The sequence below is a fragment of the Nilaparvata lugens genome, chromosome 8 (genome assembly GCF_014356525.2).
Source record: "Nilaparvata lugens isolate BPH chromosome 8, ASM1435652v1, whole genome shotgun sequence".
NCBI lineage: Eukaryota > Metazoa > Arthropoda > Insecta > Hemiptera > Delphacidae > Nilaparvata > Nilaparvata lugens.
The window spans coordinates 36,038,541-36,058,768 of record NC_052511.1 but is presented as its reverse complement, the minus strand read 5'-3'; the positions used below and the strand labels follow the sequence as shown (position 1 = coordinate 36,058,768).

General features: G+C 30.9%; 1 protein-coding gene across 3 annotated transcripts in view; it reads left to right on the top strand.

Moving 5' to 3' along the window:
- Nucleotides 1-19,913, top strand: part of LOC111059211 (angiotensin-converting enzyme-like) — a 47,181-nt gene extending 27,268 nt beyond the window's left edge. For all 3 annotated transcript variants that reach the window (XM_039434653.1, XM_039434652.1, XM_039434651.1), the window contains 12 exons: nt 2,654-2,812; nt 3,665-3,767; nt 4,504-4,647; nt 6,865-7,056; nt 9,933-10,030; nt 10,849-11,018; nt 11,954-12,078; nt 13,177-13,376; nt 14,787-14,932; nt 16,554-16,697; nt 17,683-17,864; nt 18,883-19,913. In XM_039434653.1, coding sequence (XP_039290587.1) covers nt 2,654-2,812; nt 3,665-3,767; nt 4,504-4,647; nt 6,865-7,056; nt 9,933-10,030; nt 10,849-11,018; nt 11,954-12,078; nt 13,177-13,376; nt 14,787-14,932; nt 16,554-16,697; nt 17,683-17,864; nt 18,883-18,971 — 1,752 coding nt within the window. In that variant the 3' untranslated portion in view covers nt 18,972-19,913. The remainder of the gene's footprint in view (nt 1-2,653; nt 2,813-3,664; nt 3,768-4,503; nt 4,648-6,864; nt 7,057-9,932; nt 10,031-10,848; nt 11,019-11,953; nt 12,079-13,176; nt 13,377-14,786; nt 14,933-16,553; nt 16,698-17,682; nt 17,865-18,882) is intronic.
- The last annotated feature ends 315 nt before the right edge of the window (nt 19,914-20,228 follow it).

Sequence of the window (20,228 nt, the reverse complement as noted above, 5' to 3'; positions counted from 1 at the left end):
TACCTGAAAAAATAGACATGATTAAAATATATGTAATACATGATGAAAAAATATACCGCAAGCAAACAATTATTTACACAACAATGGATAGATTTTAGAAAAGTTAAGTTTTATCAACAATTAAAGATTAGGAAAATAAGCTACTATTTCAACTTCTAATATTATTTCAGAAAAATACAAATTTAAATGACTATGGACAAGATTGGTTAAGATATGCATCATAGAAGAATTTTACTGAATATTACACAAAGACAGGAAAGAATCGAAAATTGAAAAGATTAAGGGCCAAGAAAATAGGCTATAGGAAAGAAAAAAGACACAATTATGGACTCTTACCATACACTGTGTAGCGATTATGCTATTCTGAATCCCGGCATAACACAGGATTCCTAATCATTGTGTGTTGGGGAATACTCTTTCATCATGTGATTCACTGTCATAATCTTGTAAATAAGCAACTTGAAACAACCTTTGAATACTAATACATCAATGGAAACTTTGCGTTTTGTTTTCTTCAATAGCATGATTTTATTCATGGGTTCATTTATTTCAACCAAGCAGTTTTGCCTACAAAAGTTCGTCATGGTCACTTGAGAATGCATAGCATACATCTTTTCAATTCTCAGTTGAAAGTTGAACTCATCAACTTGACTCAAAGCAACATTCATTTTGTTGACATTATTCCTAACCTCCACAGAAACCTTTCTCATGTAATCATTCATTTTATTTACTGTTTTCCTAACTTTCGATGTAGTAATCTGATCCATAGAAACATTCGATTTGTTTACTGTTTTCCTAACCTTCAATGTAGCAATAGTACTTTCTTGATAGTTGACTTTCAATGAAGACAACTCCCTACCTACTTCTTTACTCAATTCTACACTTTCACTATGGTTGACTTTTTCAACAACAGTAACTAGGCCTACATTATCAGAAACTTGAATGAGTTGATCTTGTAACTTAACACTACTATCATCCTGCTTCAATTTGTTTTCATCTTCATGATTATCACTCAATGTTTCAGCAAATTCTTGCTTCATATCATCAAACCTAGCATTAAACCTAGCATTTTGCTCATCAAACCTAGCATTTTGCTCTTGTTTAAAATTATCAAACAGTTGTGTTAAGGCAGCTATTAACTCATCATCATTTTTAATATTTTTCATATTGTATGCCATTTTGCTAGTCTGCACAGATAATATATTCATTAGGACTTGATCTCTCTTGAACCGTTTTCCCACTCAGCAACAAGCCATTCACAACCTATCAAGATATCTATCCACTAATAATTTCTATAACCAGGGATTTCATAGTGTACCATTTGGGACATATTTATTTTGTAATTCTGTCCCACCACAGGGCGTACCATTTGCCGTGCTACCAATTTTTCCTTAAACGGTTGGAATAGCATTTAACACCTATCAAACCAAGGACAGTTGTCGGCTCCAATAAAATAGATTCTTGATAAACTGTGAATGGATCTATTGCCTATGAATGAGAAATCCAGTTTTCAGAGCAAATTAACTTATAATCTTCAGATAAAATTTCACAAAATACAGAAAGAGAAAATATCTTAAGGCTAATTATTTCAAGTAACTACGAACTAAAATACTTATCTAGTTTAGGCCTACAGTTGAAACACAGTGGCTATTGGCTTGGATACAGAAAAAACAAATTATCCACAAAAAAGAACACTATAAACTGTTTAAAACTCAATTTAAAACATTAATAAATTCACGTAAACAGACAATAATTCAGAGCACAAAATTACACACACAACAGCCAGCCATGTTTTCAGAAGAAGAAAGAACAGGAAAAGCTACAAGCCAGAACAGAGAGACCTCAAAAATTCATTGTCCACGCTACAGACACGTCACCACAAAATTATAATTTACAAGTTTAGAATTCACATTCTACATCTGTTCTCAATAAAACTTTATTTTAAAATGTTATTTTAAATTTTTATATATATCTCGATTTAAATAAACCATTTAACTAGTAATATGTTAACCCTGCCTCGGTGACACCATGGAACAATGCAACAAACATTTACGATAATAAATTCTCCGTCAAAAAATTTGTCCGTCTATTGATAACTCTGACATTTACTATAAAGTTCCATAGATCTCGAATTGAAGATTCGATTCAAATGTGAGAAAAAATGTAATATTACACAACGTAATACTATTGTGGTCCTTGGTTCTGTTTGCTTTCTAAATTAATTGGTTCTTCATATGTCATATCAATATAGTGTTTTATTTTTGCAACCAAAGTTACATACTTGATTTGTACATTTATCTATTTTGTATATTATTCTATTTCTATACTATATTTGTATATTATTCATTTTGTATACTCATCTATTTTGCCCCTCTGTACACAATCTACAACTAGTTTTAAACTCGACTTTTTATTTGTATACAGCAGTTGTCCATTTACAGAAAATCGCTGAAAAACATAACAAACTATTGAAGGAAATTTTCTACAAAAACAGTGGTGAATCCTGCAAACAGCTAGCTGACACATGCTCATGATAACGTGTTGAGCTCAGCAGTTGTCTATCCACAAAATCTTTGCAGAATATAATTTAAGTATGATTTTCAAATTAGAATGTTTGTAAGTTATGGAGAATAATCACTGAATTTTGTTGCAGTTGAACGTTTCACTGGAAACTGCAAAGGTGGTAAAGGAGCGATGGCTCAACACAATCAGATTCCCCTGGCAATCTTTCAAAGACGAAGATCTCAAGAGACAATTCAAGAAAATGTCCATTCTAGGTACAGCAGCGTTGCCGGACGACAAATACGAGAAGGTGAGTGAAATTATATTTATTGGCAGAATCCTCAGGATCCTAAAAAATTTTAGAATTCAATTCAATAATTCTCTATTGTCATAATTATACAGTGCTCAAGAATACATATAGATAGATGCTCTTAGTCTGTAGGAATAAATACCAATTTACAAAAATGTATTGCATTATCGATGAGAATCATAGACACTTTTAGAAATGTTGAGATTAAATTATTTTCATTGAAAAAATCTTGGGTTCTCAAGAATTTAAAAATCATAGAGGCTTAGAAATTTAGGAGTAAAATCTTTCGAAGGAACGAACGTAATTGTTTTGAAAAACTATAGAATTTCAGTTGCTCAAAACCTCCAGAAATAATCACTAAGGGTAGTAACATTACTCAGTGGGAATTGCCATATTGTATATTATATTGATAGATAAATTGTTTATGAAATAGCATTATTGTAGGCTACCCTTTGAAATTAATAAAATAAAAGATTAAGAACTCAAAGGGCACTATATAATTCAATTTTATAAATAAAAGAAAGTAGCCCTGAATTCATACATTCTGAGGAAATAAATTGTTATATGAATAAAATAACAAATGACTGGTACTTCAACTATTTCAACATTTTTAATAACATTTTCTCTACCATAAAAATTATTCAGCCGACTCTCGTCAACTAAAAATTTGATTTGTATGTAAGTGATTTGTACATTGAACCTATTAGTCATCTCTTGAGTATGCTCTGTTATATCAAGTTTTCGTTTAGCTTAGTATCCTCTAATCCTACATAATATTATTTTAGGTCATTTGTATTTTTATATGTTATTTTTGAAATTTACAATCAAATATTTATTATTTTTTGTGTATAGTTGGAGAATACAATCACCACTATGACGTCAATCTATGCTGAAGCTAAGCTCTGTCCTTATGGAGACACCTCTAACACAGACTGTCAACTATCTCTGGAGCCCGGTATGTATCAGTATTTTATAGTAATTACTGTAAAAATGCAGTACAGGTCAATTTGTATTTGTAATAAATAAATAAAGTTGCTTATTCATTTTGTGGAAGAGCTACCTAATAAAAATGCTATTTAAAAAAATACACTTAGGACTTGGGAGTCGTCTCTACTTCTCTTTAATACTTTAATATGACAATAATAATTTTCTGATTCTCGAAAAGATGTTCCAATAAGAAAGCTTATTTCATTGCAGGCTTCTCGCCAATTCTAGCTTATACTTGGGTTATGAAAAATCTTGTTGTATATTATAAAACTCTGCAACCTTATAATAGTATTCTTGAATATTGATGGAATTCATGGACATGATTAGACACTATAGCCTTCTCCTTGTATTAGAAGAGCATGAGAGACTATACTCTTCTCCATCTGTGGCAATACAGAAATTCAATTAATTCAAATGTAGTTCAACAAATTGTTCTCTGTTTTATCCTCTTATTCAAACTAAAATACTCACTAAAACTGATAAAACAATATAAAATCTTATAGCACCCTTTAATTTATGAAACTTTATAAAAGGTGCTATAAGATTTTATATTGTTTTATTAATTTAAAAAGTAGCCCATGTGAATGAAGTGTTTTCACTCAAACTTATACCGTATCTATACTGCTATTTTCACTGTTAACCTACAGTAGTTATAATTTGATTTTTCACAGTTCTCACTGTTTTTTCAATTTGATTTTTCGCAGAGATTTCCGAAAAACTTGCAAAAAGCAGATCTCCCGATGAACTGAAACATTACTGGGTTGAATGGAGAAATTCCACTGGAAGAAAATGCAGAAACTTGTACACTGAGTACGTCACACTTATGAATGAAGCTGCCAAGCTGAACAGTGAGTAGTTATTTTATAATTTGTGTTATCAATGGAAATTAAAATGTTATAATTATAGTAGGCCTAGTGATGTCAACATAGATTCCACCGTGATAGTATTTTCATTGAGGTAATTTATTTTATAAAATTTGTGTTATCAATGAAAATTAAAATGTTATATTATAGTAGGCCTAGTGATGTCAACATAGATTTCACTGTTATAATATTTTCATTGAGGTTATTTATTTTTGTGAAAGAAGCTCCCATTATTAACTACTTATTGATGATTGTTAAACATTTCCCTGTAGGAGTGGATATAAAGTAATTTTATTAGAGCACTATAGTCGACAGGCTCGCTTCGCACGCCATATCCGTCTAGCCAGGGGGCTACGCCCCCTGGACCCCCGACTGGATCGTCAAGAAATGAGACCAGCGGGCTCGCTTCGTTCGCCTGCATTTTTCATTTGAGCATGCTTCATTCCATCAGAAAGTCAAAGTACTTCCTCGCTCGATTCAATCACCCAAACGCAAAAAACGCTAATTTTGGGCGTATCTTTGACGTTATTGCAAATTCCTTCTAACACAACATTATTACACCCTAGTTGAGCTTCTGTACTAAATTTGAACATTTTTTGTTCATTTGTTCTTGATAAAGCTGAGAAAACGCTAAAAAACGCTGATTTCGGGCGTATCTTTGGAAATTTTTCCAAATCCGTTCTTAGTGCGCCTCCAAAGGGCCAACTGAACATACCTACCAAATTTGAACGTTTTTGGTCCGGTAGATTTTTAGTTCTGAGTGAGTGAGTGAGAGAGTCAGTCAGTCAGTCAGTTAGTGAGTGAGTGCCATTTCGCTTTCACATATATAGATGATTAAGTGACTGAGATTGAGATAACACTGAATTCGGCACATTCGAGTAAGTATTTAGGCTACTTAGCTACTGTCACTTCCACTGTGATAGTATTTTTATTCATATAGATTGTTCATTTTCAATTATAATTATTCGTTTCAGATCATTACTTATAAAAGAATTCTAAATTATCAATAATTATGATCTAACTCATGAACATTCTCCCCTGTTATTCAACTCATGAATATTCAGTTGTCATTGAATATAAGTAAACATACTCTGAGAATAAAGTGAGATTGAGCCTCCGTAACAGGCAGATAAATATTCAAATCCTCAATATATTCATTTGATCCTTAATACTGTTTTCAGGTCTATCTCAAATTTGAATGTTAAAAAAATTTAATCATGATATATTTTTCAGACTCACTCGGATAAGTATTCACTGTATAGGGCGTTTATGTCGCAACTTTTACTAACTGTTAGCTCAAGCCTATAGTCCACGTGTAGTTCTTCCCCGTGAAGCTTTATAACGCTGGTAGTCTCTCATATTGCGCCATACACTCTTACCCGGTCAAAACAGTAAAAATCGACAGTAATCGGCTTGAGATAACAGTAATAGTTGCGTCATAAATGCCCTATACACCATGGGCTTTCTACTTACGCTATTATGTTTCTCTATGGTATTATGTATTTTCATGAAAGAAGCTCCAATTATTAATAATATGCTGCTATGCTATTTTATGTGATAAACATTGCTGTATGATAGACATTCATAAGCGATTCTATTTTTTTGATAAACATTTTTTTTCTGTGAATCAATATTCAGTTGGTTGTGGATCAGATACCAGTTGAATAGGTTCTTCAATAGTCCTCAATATATTTTCTACCTACTAAATATTATTTCCACCATTGAATCAAATGTGAATAAAATTGATGTTGCTTTCCATGACAACACTATATAATAACTCTGTTGTAGTTCTGACACTGTTTTACTTGTAAATATTTGAAAAAACACCCTCAATACTCCAAGAAAAGTAAGTGGTTTTTCAAATATTTACAAGTAACACAGTGTCAGAACTACAACAGAGTAAATAAAATACTATTAAATGCAAATAAATACGGTACCAATAATAAAAAAATACCAAAATATGAATACCATAGAATAATACTAAATATAATATAAAGTGATTACAAAAGTTTGCATTCGATTGAGGGAATGTGGTAAAGTTATGTGTTGAACTTTACTATAGTCACTAGAGTAGGCTATTGCATGGAGTCCATCATTTAACAAATAGACTCAAAACAATTATCTCTGTTGGTAACACTCCAGAAACTCGTTTTAATATAAACTTCAGACTGAAATTAAATTCAATCATTAAATATTTCTTAGATTTCACTGACGCTGCCGAGTACTGGCTCCATGATTTTGAGATGAACGATTTCGAGAAGGAGGTGCAGAAACTGTGGAACGTGATAGAGCCTCTCTACATGCAGCTACATGCTTATGTCAGGGGACGTCTCAATGAAAAGTATGGCGATGAAATGGTGCCAAAACAGGGTGCCATTCCTGCTCATCTATTAGGTAAGAATTTTAAAGACAAATCTAAACAAATTGCAAAATTTAAAGACATTAATTAGACCTTAAAAGATTTTAATAAAGACATTGCAAAATTGAACGAAAAAGACCAAGAAATTGTCAAAAAACCACTGATTTATGAACGATCAGTGATTTAAAAATCAGTGTTTTTTTTTTGACAATTCCTTAGTCTTTTTCATTCAATATGAATAATTACCACAATATCAACTTCTCAACTACACAAAAAGTTCATTGCAAAAAATCAAATTCAAATTTCATTCAATCCAATTCACAATATTTACAAATTATGAGAGAAAAAATCATACAGCTTAACAATATTAGAGCAATATAAGTTGATAATTATAAAGTAGCCTACATAAAAGTCTAATTATTAAACAATAACTTCAGACAAGAATTCGATAACGCTAAACCAGGACTAATTTGTGAATGTACAGTAGCATTGATGATATTTTATGAAGCAATTTTAGTGAGAATTGAAATCAAAATTCAAACATTTTCATTGCAAAAAAACCAATGTAGCACTGGTTTTATTTTAAGAAACAATGCTAGGTGAGAATTGAAATCAAAATCTAAACATTTTTATTGCAAAACGACAATGTAGCATTGGATAGAATGTTCTAAAGTTCGTCACTTCCTTGTTTTGGGGTACAGTTACTGTAGTTACACTTTTTAAATTACCGTACAAAAAAAAAAACTCTTAGAATTATTTGACATGCACACCGCTTGCAAGTTGTAAACCTCTCTTTCAAGGATTAGGTGTGTTGACTCATCACTATATGTCTGTGTGTTTGATTTACATGATCAAGAATGTGGGCAAATATGTTATAAATAGTGATGTACCGTACATAATTATTCTACTAGACACAGGGAGGACGTGACAGTAGATTCACACCGTTATACTAGCACTCAGAGAAACTGGCAATTTACTTCTATAAAACTGTTCAATAAACTTCCTCTAGAGACTATGCATCTAGAAATCAAAGAATTTAAAAGATCTATGAAAGCTATTCTTCTGCAAAAATGCCTCTATTCAGTTGAGGAATTCTTAGTATAGCCTTAATACAATATTTGTTAAGTAGCACGCCTTCAATACTTATCTATAATTGAAAGTGTTTTATGACTTTAGACAATGTTGATTGGTGTAAATGTTTGTTTGACGATTGTTTTAACATGTGAAAGTGTTTCTGACAATAAAAATGATTTGATTTTGTTATAGAGTTAGTAACTGTAGTTTGGAGGGCTACTTCGAGTCAAGTCAAATTAAGCTTTATTCCATTAGATAAATTATATCCATTTTAATTACTTGTATTTACATGAAAATGAAAAATCACAGTCGTTACCCTTTTCAATATATTTCTATTTTCCACATATTTCAACTACCTAAAAAGGTATCTCAAGAAGATATTTCCTTACTTGCGTCTATTTTAATATTTCAAGAACAATGAGCTATTTTTGTTCACTATCAATATAACAAAATTGGTCATATGTTTGAACCATTTATTATTGCTGCAGATGGAAATAATAATAATTATCCAATAATTATACATTTATTATTTGTTCCATCAGTGAAAAGAACTGGTTTGGAAGTATAAAAGAGAAATCTCTCTTTGAAAAATCGTCACCATTCAAGAATAAGTGTACAAGAAATCATATAATATAGTAGCCTACTCTTAATCAATATAGGATATATACTAGAAATCATATAATAGTCTTCTTCAGCTTTCTTGCTGCGAAGGCCTACTACAGATTCATAGATTTCTGTGATAGCTAGTATAGATATTGGCACTTAAAAGTTGTATATTAACAATTAAAAAGTATTGTATAAATACAAGTATAAGCACATTATTGTATTAATTATATCGGTATAATTTTCTCCAATTTTCTTTTTTCATTGTTGTATGTCTTTTTTCTGTAGCTTATTTCAAATTAATCTCTATGACGATATTCAACTGTTTATTTTTAAAGAAAGAAAGAAAGAAAGAAATATTTATTGCCAAAATCATTAAACAAACTTTACAAATGTGAAAAATATAAAAATTTTCATATACAATACATTGCAAAAACTTGAAATTAAAATATTTTCCATTTAAAAATCGATTATAATATTATTATTGACGTTACCAGCAAAACTAAGTAGTTTGAGCGATGGCAACAAGTAATCAGTCAGCTATAATTAGTGGCTTGAGATTCAGTCGAAAATAGAAAAAATATAATAAAGAAAAAAGAAACATATGGAATGTATGAAAAACTAGAAAAAAATAATAAAATTTCAATCCGAAAAGAAGAAGTACTAAGAGTGAAATACTAAGAGAGCAGAAAAACTAGAATGAATTCATAATAATTTAAAAACTCAAAAGAAAAAGAGATGATTCATGTAATTATTAATCTACAATTCACTGTACATATGTAATCCATTTAGTAACATAATGTAATTCATTTGTAGCATATATGCAATTCCTTTTGTAAGCAAAGAGAGAATTAGAAAAACAATACAATACAGTACACATGACACAAAAAATAAAACTTAAACTCAGAGAGAGAAAATTAATCTGGGAGTATAGCCCTACTAATAATAAATTCAGAGGAACTGAGGAAGACAGTATACAACTTACAGTACATCAACTTAAAATATTTTAGGTATGATATCTTCTGTCTTTATCCAGCTTTCAATTTTTAATTAAAGTGCTTTTGTAGGTTTTCTTGCAATGAAATGTTCTGGCATAAAATTGATAAGCTTTTTTGTTGTATTACATGTATGATATACTGTGTCCAATGAATTGATATCGTATTTTATCTTATCTTATCTTATGAAAGAGAAATGTGGCAACTATGCAATCATCCAATCATTGATTGATTTTCAGGAAACATGTGGTCACAAACCTGGGGGAACATCTATGAATTTACAGTTCCATTCCAAGGCAAACAGCAAATCGATGTGACAGAATCAATGAAGCAACAGGTAGGTTTATAATATATTAAACATTCCAATCTACTTTCAACAATAGAAAATATCCAATAGTTTCAATGATTCCTTCTACAAATTTAAAAGTAATGTCTAATGAAATATGAATATGACGTCGATAAATTTAGGATATTGTCAATTCCACTTTTGGAACATAGCATGAAATTTCAGGGTCTTGGTTTTATGTTGAAAGAATCACATGAACTTATTGCAATCATGGTTACACAACCCTAATCAAAGACATGTCTTAGGAATATTATCGTTCACTCATTGATTCTATTTCTACAGAGAAATTTATAATGAAAACACAAATTGAAATTGTCAACCACTTTTATTATTATATATACTTAATATTACCATAACAGCTAGCACACACAACACAACCGTAATGAAATTTATCAGTTTGTATTGTTTTGTATTCTTCCTGCAGTAAATTCACATCTCTATTTCTATTCTTGTGAATATTATATTCACGTTTTCTATTATCTCTATCTTCTATTCTTTTTTCATCTATAGAAATCTGTTTTTGGTTACAGAATTACACGCCTTTGAAATTATTTTCTATTATTTTTTGTTATCTATAGGTATCTGTTTTTGGTTACAGAATTACACGCCTTTGAAATTATTTTCTATTATTTTTTGTTATCTATAGGTATCTGTTTTTGGTTACAAAATTACACGCCTTTGAAATTATTTTCTATCATTTTTTGTTATCTATAGATATCTATTTTTGGTTACCGTACAGAATTATACACGCCATTTAAATTATTTTCCATTATTTTTTGTTATCTATAGGAATCTATTTTTGGTTACAGAATTACACGCCTCTGAAAATGTTCAAGCTTTCTGACGAGTTTTTCAAGTCCTTGAATTTGAGTGCAATGCCCGAGCTGTTCTGGAATAACTCTATCATCGAGAAGCCACAAGGCAGAGAGCTTGTATGCCATGCCTCCGCTTGGGACTTCTATGATGGGGAAGATTTCAGGTATAGAATCGGATAAATAATTATAGTATGAATAAATATTAACCTTGAGTAAAAATCACTTTAAAGTGTAAACACTCAAGTCTGAAGTCTGAAGATGACTAACAACTGTGCAAAACATTTTCATAAAGTAAAAAAGTAAAACTTTGAAATTTTATGTGATTCAAAGTTTAAATTAATAGTGGAGAATAATGGATTTAAAACACAGTAAATAAAAATAGTGTAATTGAATTATTGTAAATTCAATGAACCGCAGAGAAGGGAGGATGTCTCCTCTAACACAGAGATAAACAAACCTAACAAGTACAGAGAATAAGTGTAAATTTATACAGAACTTCATTGAGAGAAGAAAATAGTAGGAATGATTGGTTTGTGGACAAAAATATGAATTATGAAATATGACACCAATTGAAAATTCATTGATCAAATTATCATTAATCATATTTTTCCATATCTGTGAAATAGTTTTCACAGTTGATTTCTGCACTATTTGAAAATATGATATCAACTGAAGATGAAGAGCTGAGTATCAGGTTATTAGGTATATTCAGTATTATCAAGAATATCTCAGTACCTATTTCTAATACTGAGAAAAATGAGTTGAAGTGAATTTCTTTCTGATCAAACGATTCTTCTACAGTTTGATTAATTTTTTATAATAATTTAAAAGCCTGTTTTTAATCTTTAATCATTTTATGATGATGTGTGTATAAAATTGATGAACGGATGATAGATAAATAAATGAATAAATAATAGACAAAGATTAATTTTCCATAATAATTTATAAGCCTGTTTTTTCATTTTTAATCATGCTATGATTATATGTATGTATATAATTGATCAATGAATGATGAATAAATATAATACACAAAAATTATTCAAACGTTTAACTCACTCAATTCCACAATATTTCTATGGACTGTTGTGTGATCTTACAGAATCAAGGAATGTACTGTGGTAACCATGGAAGATCTGTACACAGTTCATCATGAGATGGGACACATTCAATATTACCTGCAATACAAAGACCAACCAAACGTTTACAAGGAAGGAGCCAATTCAGGTTGGTGGTATATTCAATAAATTTATGTCTTCTAGATTTTAACAAAATTCTCAGTGCAAAAATATTCATACAAACCATCTTTTGAATTTAGATGCTCAAAATAAAAAAAATACCAAATACCAAAATAATAAAAAAATAATAAAAAATTAATAATAATAAACACTCAGTTATTTTTAAAATAGAGAATATTTACTTCTTAGAGAAATTTTTAAACACGAACCGAAACAAAATTACTTCTAAAAGATATTAATAGAATACTTATTAAATCTAGTAGACCAGTATGTTTATTATTGAATCTACATTAAATCCAAACATTCAAAGTGCATTCGATTTTATAAGAATTGTCCTAGGAATTGGAGAATCAAGTCAAGTCTGACTATGATAAGAATTGTACAATAAATTAATATAGAATATAGGGTAGGTAATAATGTCCAAGTACAGATACTATAGAATCAATCACTGTATATAGTCACTGTATTTTCAACCAAGGTCTATAAAAACCTATAGATCTATAAAACCTATAAAAACCTGTATTAATTATTTTATCGACCTTGTTTTCAACTGATTACTTTCAGTTCATAGTTGGAGAAGCAACTAATTTTTTTAAAAATAGTAGCCTACTCAAAGTGTACGAGTTATCAAGGCGCAACGGTTGAGATGGTTGGGGCATGTCCAGAGAATGGAGCACTGCAGGCTACCGCATAATTTGTTAAAAAGTAATAAATAATTTGTACGCGTAGAAGAGGAAGGCCCAGGATGAGATGGCTGGAGGATGTGAGGGCCGATTTGCGTGTTTTGGGCGTCAGAGGATGGGAGAATGTGGCGGAGAGGAGAGACGATTAGAGGCGAATTGTGCAGGAGGCCAAGGTCCACATCGGACTGTATAGCGCCAAATGAAAGTAAAGTAAAGTAAGCCTACTCAAGTATTATTAGGCTACAGTTGTCCACGCTTAGCTATTATTATCATTCATATCGCATTACATCCTGGGTTTGAAGCAACAGCTGATCTATCGCCGTTTAAACCGAGATAGGCCTAGGATTATAATAGATACGATTATAAATTGTGACCTCATCAGCCTAATTTTTCCTCGTTTTCAGGTTTCCACGAGGCAGTCGGCGACACTATCGCCCTCTCTGTGAGCACCCCAAAACACATGCGCAAGATCGGCCTCCTGGACCCGCAGTCCGAGGATGATCCTCAGGCAGACATCAACTTCCTCTTCCTCACCGCTCTCGACAAGATCGCCTTCCTTCCCTTCGGATACCTCATGGACGTCTGGAGGTGGGGAGTGTTCAAGGTAGGCTCAATTCCAAAACTACAAAGGCATATCAAGTTATCATACTATATACATAATTTAGACTCTATGGTGGGCTGCTGCATATGATAGTTGAAGGAAAATAATCAAAGAATGTAACTGACTTTTTTCATAAGAGTTTTTTCATGTTCAATAACCTTTGACATGGGTTACATGACAGGAAAAACATCAAGAAATTCAGGTTGCCTATATTATTTTAGTTCAGAGTTAAATTTCAACTCTGTTAAAATTGAGACACTTTGTTCCAACGTATATAGCTATCATCTATTATTTACAAACATTTAAGGCCGTTGAAACAAGAGCTTGTTGAATTTGCATGATTATATTCATGCCATCAATCATGAGAACCAATCAGTAATGGCTTTTCCGTGAAGAAGATTTCTCTGATTGTTTCTCGTGGCATTTAATCACGATTAAAATTCAACAGTTCTTGTCCAACTGGGGATTGAATTGAATAATTGCATATATATTGAGGGAGGAGTTAGGACACTAGGTCCTCTCTGCCACACAACCCTATTGCTGTGTCGTTATAGATAAAATATTAATATTTTTTCAACGAATTAACTTCATAGGTCTACACCACAATCACAAAATTGAAGGAAATTGATATATATAGCCTCTAATATTATGAAAATTTCTAAATTATATCTCACTTTTTCAATTACTGGTCGTGTTATTCATTTTTATTTGAATATTACAATAGTGCGATAGTATCCCTATAGCTGTAAGCTATTTGAGGGATTTATAAAAATAATCCTTATTTGGAAAAATGAACAAAAAAGGGTACTAGCAAGGAATAAGAATAGAAGAAATAAAATTCTCCATTTACAGTATTTTTTCTCTCTATGGTACTAAAGTTCATTTCAAACATCATAAATTATTTATTAATATTCAATTTTTTAGTACTTTAACTACCGTAGTATTTTTTAGTAGTATCCTTTAGAACTTGGTTTTATTCTTAGAAAACTAGTAAGTAGCTCTGTAAAAGTACTACATTCATATAAGTTGAATATGTAAATGAAATATTTCAGTTTCAAATACTTCAACTAGATTATGTAGACATATTCAACTAGACTATAAGTATACCGGTAATGAACTTGTAAATTTTATGATATTTAAATGTAAACTGTTTCATTTATGTAACTTACAACAGAGGTTGAATTATAAATTGTTTCATTGTTTGACGATGCTTATTGCTTTTTTTGTGAAGTTTTACGGCAAATGAAATTCTTGATTCTCACTTCCATAATATGAATGAATCGATGAATATAATAGTGTAGATGAATATAAATCAATATATTGCACAATGCATCAGTTACTTCAGTTTTATTCTATGTTGAACGCACATTTCTGCATTGAAGTTATAAAACCAATCTTATTTCTCTAATGAAGGGCACCATTGAGCCGAAGAACTACAACTGTCAGTGGTGGAACCTGCGCTGGAGGTACCAGGGTATCGAACCACCCGTACACCGCAGTGAAGAGGACTTTGACCCTGGTGCAAAGTACCACATTGTCGGCGACACTCCTTACATCAGGTGAGAGATGGTTTCACTTGAATTTGTAGTCTACCTGCAGTGATGAGATGACTATTTTAATACCATTGATATGAGCTATCTTATCAACTTTTACACTTTTTCTTGGATGACCTGGCTGAAATATGACTTGTGGGCCTATTGCATGAGAAAATACAAACTATAATGAGGTCCATGTTATAATGGCAGCATTTGATCATCATTGGTGCTGCTATCCTTGTTTATCACTCGTCAAAGCAGATAGCGCTAGCTTCGGAATGTAGGCAGATCGTTTTCAACAATGTGGAAAAATAAATAAATCTGTTAAGTATTCATTTATTCACTTAAATAGACAAAATACAACGTTAACTTGATGCCATTAGGCCAGATCAAGTACTAACTATTATTTCTAAATCCTATGGTAACGTTTCAATTAAATATATGATTTCTCAATACATAACAAAATCAACAAAATATTATTGCTCTCGATTATGAAACGTTCTTATTTAGATCACTGAAAAATATATTATTTCTTGACAAATAAAATAAAAGTTATTATTTGAAACAAGAATGAACAGTTAATATTACATCATCAGATACACCGGTATCAGCTGTCCTTTATAGAAGGCAATGGCAAGGCAGAGAATTGGCAACGATGTTATCCTATCTTTCTCCACTGCCATTATGACGTACGAGACCTCACTATAGCCCCGCATTCAAATGCATTCCATTTATTCAATGAATTTCAATCAAATCCCCTAACATTTTACACCTTAACTTTACACCTTAATTTTACACCTTTACACCTTATCAATAAGACAACGATTCAACATATGGATTTGAAAGTTTAATCATTCCAAGTAATTTCTTCCATCCAAATTAATATTTTCTGAACATAAATTTAATTCCATATTGGTTGTTACGGGAGTGTTTGTTTATCCATTTGCAGTCTGCCAATATATAAAGAGTGTTCAGAAAAAAATATGGGAGTGTTCATCTATTCGCTGAACACTCATGGAAATGTTCATACAATGGCAGATTCCAAATGCATGAAAACTTCCATAAGCAACAATGGTGCATTAAATTACTGGCACATTCCTAATACATTGATTGAGTGGAGACTGACATATTTGTACGATGAATTATTGTTTATCTTGGCAGTAGGCTACATAATAATACAGGAGGAAATTGATACAGGAGGAAATTGATACATTGATACAGGAGGAAACTACCTACTTAAAAAAAAACATATTATTTGTCTGACTCATCTACTCTACTGCCGGACGAATTCAATTCATGGGATTTATACAAAGAATTTAGGTAGTAGCCTAATAAAAATCTGTTGTAGTTCTGACACAGAGTTACTTGTAAATATTTGAAAAACACTTACTTTTCTTGCCTCTAAAGAGGCTGATGAAGCTCTTCAGGAGTGAAATGCATTCTCAATACTCCAAGAAAAGTAAGTGTTTTTCAAATATTCACAAGTCACACAGTGTCAGAACTACAACAGAGTTATTATATAGTGTTTCGTCATGGAAAGCAACATCAACTAATAAAAAACGTCTATTGTTGTATATTCTTCATCAATAAATTTATTTATTTGTATTATTTATTGTCTAATCAGTATTTTTTTCTTTGATATCAGGTACTTTGTGAGCTTCATCATCCAATTCCAATTCCACCGGGCTCTGTGTGAGAAGGCCGGACAATTCGATCCCCAGAACCCAACCAGTAAACCTCTTCACCAATGCGATATCTACCAGAGCACAGAGGCTGGAAACGCTCTAGGGTAATTATCAACTCTAATTTTTCATTAAAATTAGCCGATTTGGGTGATATCATCCACTTCTTTTTGCATTTCACAGATTAATTTACAGTAATAGATTTGGTAGCAATATATTTATAGCCATATCTTATAGCCTATAATACAGATTCAGGTGAAGTGGGATTTCTGTCATTCCCGCTGTCATCTTATCTCTAGGGACCACCTACCCACCAAAGAGCCTTGTCTTAAATTGTCACCGATCTTTCTTCTACTGTAATATTATTTGTATTTGGAATAGTCACCTTTGATAAAATAGGTGGCATAATTTTAAGCTATGTGACATATAATTTTCAAGTTATAAGTTTATCACTACCAGGCATTTCTGGGACTGATTTGAGTTGATATTCATATTCATTTATGGGATCAAAAACATTACAAAATTGGAAAAGACACTAGCCCAAAACTTCTTCTCTTCCTGATTTTATTTTATCAAATTGTCCAAAGTAGGGCTGAATTAATGGTTTATTGGCAATAATAATCAGACTACCAACTAATTGTGTAGGGTATTGTATTGCTTTTATTTGAAGTTGTATTACAGACAACATTATTCAATGAGATGTTGACTTCCATATAAGACTATTTTCAGTTGAAACTAATAATTTATTGATAATTTTAAACAAATTTTGTTACTTTCTGTTTACTAGAACTCACTATAGAAGACTCATTTTAAATAAAAAAATATTTAATCAAATATAATAGGATAAAGTATTTTGATAAGGCTACTTGAATGTTTAATTTATCATAGAAAAGTGTGTTCATATAATATAAGTGTATATAACAAATAGCCAAAAACTAGTAATTTCGTATAGCCTAATTGAATCAATTAGAGATTACTAACTAGTAATTTACTTCTTTTGCTCTCTTTTAGACACTACCGGTACTTTCAATAAGTAACTACCGGAAGCCTTATTGAAATAAATGAATTAAAAACATATTTTTCTATTTACAGCGCCATGTTGAAAATGGGCTCATCGAAGCCTTGGCCTGACGCAATGGAAGCCCTGACGGGTCAGAGAAAGATGGACGCCAGTGCTCTGATGCAATATTTTGCGCCGCTCTACGAGTGGCTCAAAGAGGAGAACAAACGGACAGGAGCTTCTATCGGCTGGCGTACACATCCTCAACAGAAACGTGAGTACCGGTAACTTTTAACTCGAAATAATTTAATCATCTCGTCCCAAAAATAGATATACTCAGCCTGAAATAATTAAATATCTCGTTCCATAATTGTGATATGTGAGTACCGGTAACTTCTATAATAATCAATCATCATCTGTTCCCAAAAATGAGATATATTATTCAGCCTGAAACAATTCAATATCTCGTTTAAAAATTGTGATATACTCAGCCTGAAATAATTAATTACTTTTTCTCAAAATTATGATTTATTCAACCAATAAATCTCTTTTATTGCATATGCATTCCCATTTTTTGAAGTTATACATCTCGCATTTTGTTCTAGTGTAATCTGTTTGCATCTTGTAATGCATGTTTGTTGGAATTATGAGAATGAATTATCATCAATCTCATTATTATAAACATTTATGAAAAAATATCTTGTTTTTTTGTAAGGTGAAGAACTTTTCAATGTTGTTTTCCATCACGAACTGCTTATTATTAAATCACTTTTTGCTATTAGAAAATACGACTCGCAGTCAGATTTTTTTCAGATCTGACTGCTAGTCGTTTTTTCTAATAGCAAAAATTGATTTAAGAACTTCATTATTTTCTTTATCGTCGCTCTCTAAAACCTGATTCTCTTTGTTAATCTCTGTTGATTCTCTGTCTTGTTTAATAAAAATGGTTCTTCATAAGAAATATTTTATTTTCAAATAAATACAATAAATAAGATTTGTGATATTTGTGAGAGAATAATCCAATTTGTGGGAGTAACAGGTTTTGGTTGAACTTGTTCCAATTGCCATGATTTGGGATAATGTAAGAATTATTCTTACATAATTGAGAGTAATGTTACAGATTTGAGTTGATAATTGGAATCAGTAGGTGACTATCATGAATATTATTAAAATTTCTCCCTTGATACTGTAATACTATTTGATTTGTAAATAGTAATTTAATACTATTGTAATTTATTGATACTATTAATAGTAATACAAAATGATAAATGATATTCTCTGTTTTCTTCTAGGCTGTGTGAAACATCTGTCAGATTTGGAAAATTCCGACGAGCTGTCTGAAGAAATTGTAACTGACGAAGTTCCAAAAAGTATTTCATAAATCCTGAATCAAACTTCAGAACAAAACAATGAACTGATTCAGTAGAAGTTTAGTGCCTTGATCAATAAGTAGGTAATAATAGAGAAATTGCGCCTTAATAGAATAAAATGAATATTGCATGAATTGAATGAATTTTATTTTGAATATATAAGAGGAATGATATTCAGGGTGTTGATAATAAATAATTAATTAGCCTACATATTGATTATTTTGAAAAATAATAATATTATTATCATATTCAGAAATACAGTAAGTTATTGATATGGATTAGCTTCCACATGGAACATTATTTTTTGCCATTGGATTAATATTATATGAGTAGGCTACTTGCTTGATTGCTTCATTTTATAATACAAATTTTGCATTATCAAGGCTTAATTAATTGAACTTCATATTAATAAGTAGATAAGTTTTTTAGCGCTGTACTTTGAAGATAAATTTCTTTAGAGAATATTTGTCACTCAAGTGAGATATTTTGAGTGATTCAATCAATTTGATTGTAGTGAATATTGATAAAAATGATGAAATACCGTATTTCTATATGCGAGTATTCTTGAAAATTTCTGTGATAAAAAGATCTTAGAAGATAATACTTATTTTTTAGATACTTAAATAATTTTAGAGCATTATTAAAAGTGCAGTAATAAATAAAATAATTAAAGTTATGAAAGTTTATTCAGGAAATTTGGCTATAGACTGTCTTTTATTGAACATTTTTTGCATTATATTTTTAGGCCTACACAAAAAATCTGATTGAGAATAAATGATAATTTTAATGATCAAATTCTATTGTAATGGGTTTAATTTCATTTAAGATTAAGCTTGTTTATATAGCCTATGTTTATTTTTTCAAATCATTCATGTTGATATTATTAGTGAGAGTTAAGTCATTAAACTTTATTTGTACTCGTCAAATCCAGGAAATAAAATTATTAAAGTGAGTGTATCTTCTTTCACTTGAATAAATCCCTTACCCTATATCAAGCATGAATTATTTTTTGTAAAAGCATAGCCCTATTTTGATTCATAGCTATCTGGATAAAGCATAATATTATAGTATTGAAGCTGGAGAAACAGCCACCGTAACTAGTATTAGTTTCTTATGAGAGGTTTCTCGAATAATAATTCATGAAATGATTTATCTTTTATGTTCACGTCCGATCAAACCCTGATCACACCCTCAAATCTACACCGTATCACAAGAGAATTAATGCAAAAACTATGTCAAAATAAAATTCTTCCTTTCTCAATATTCGA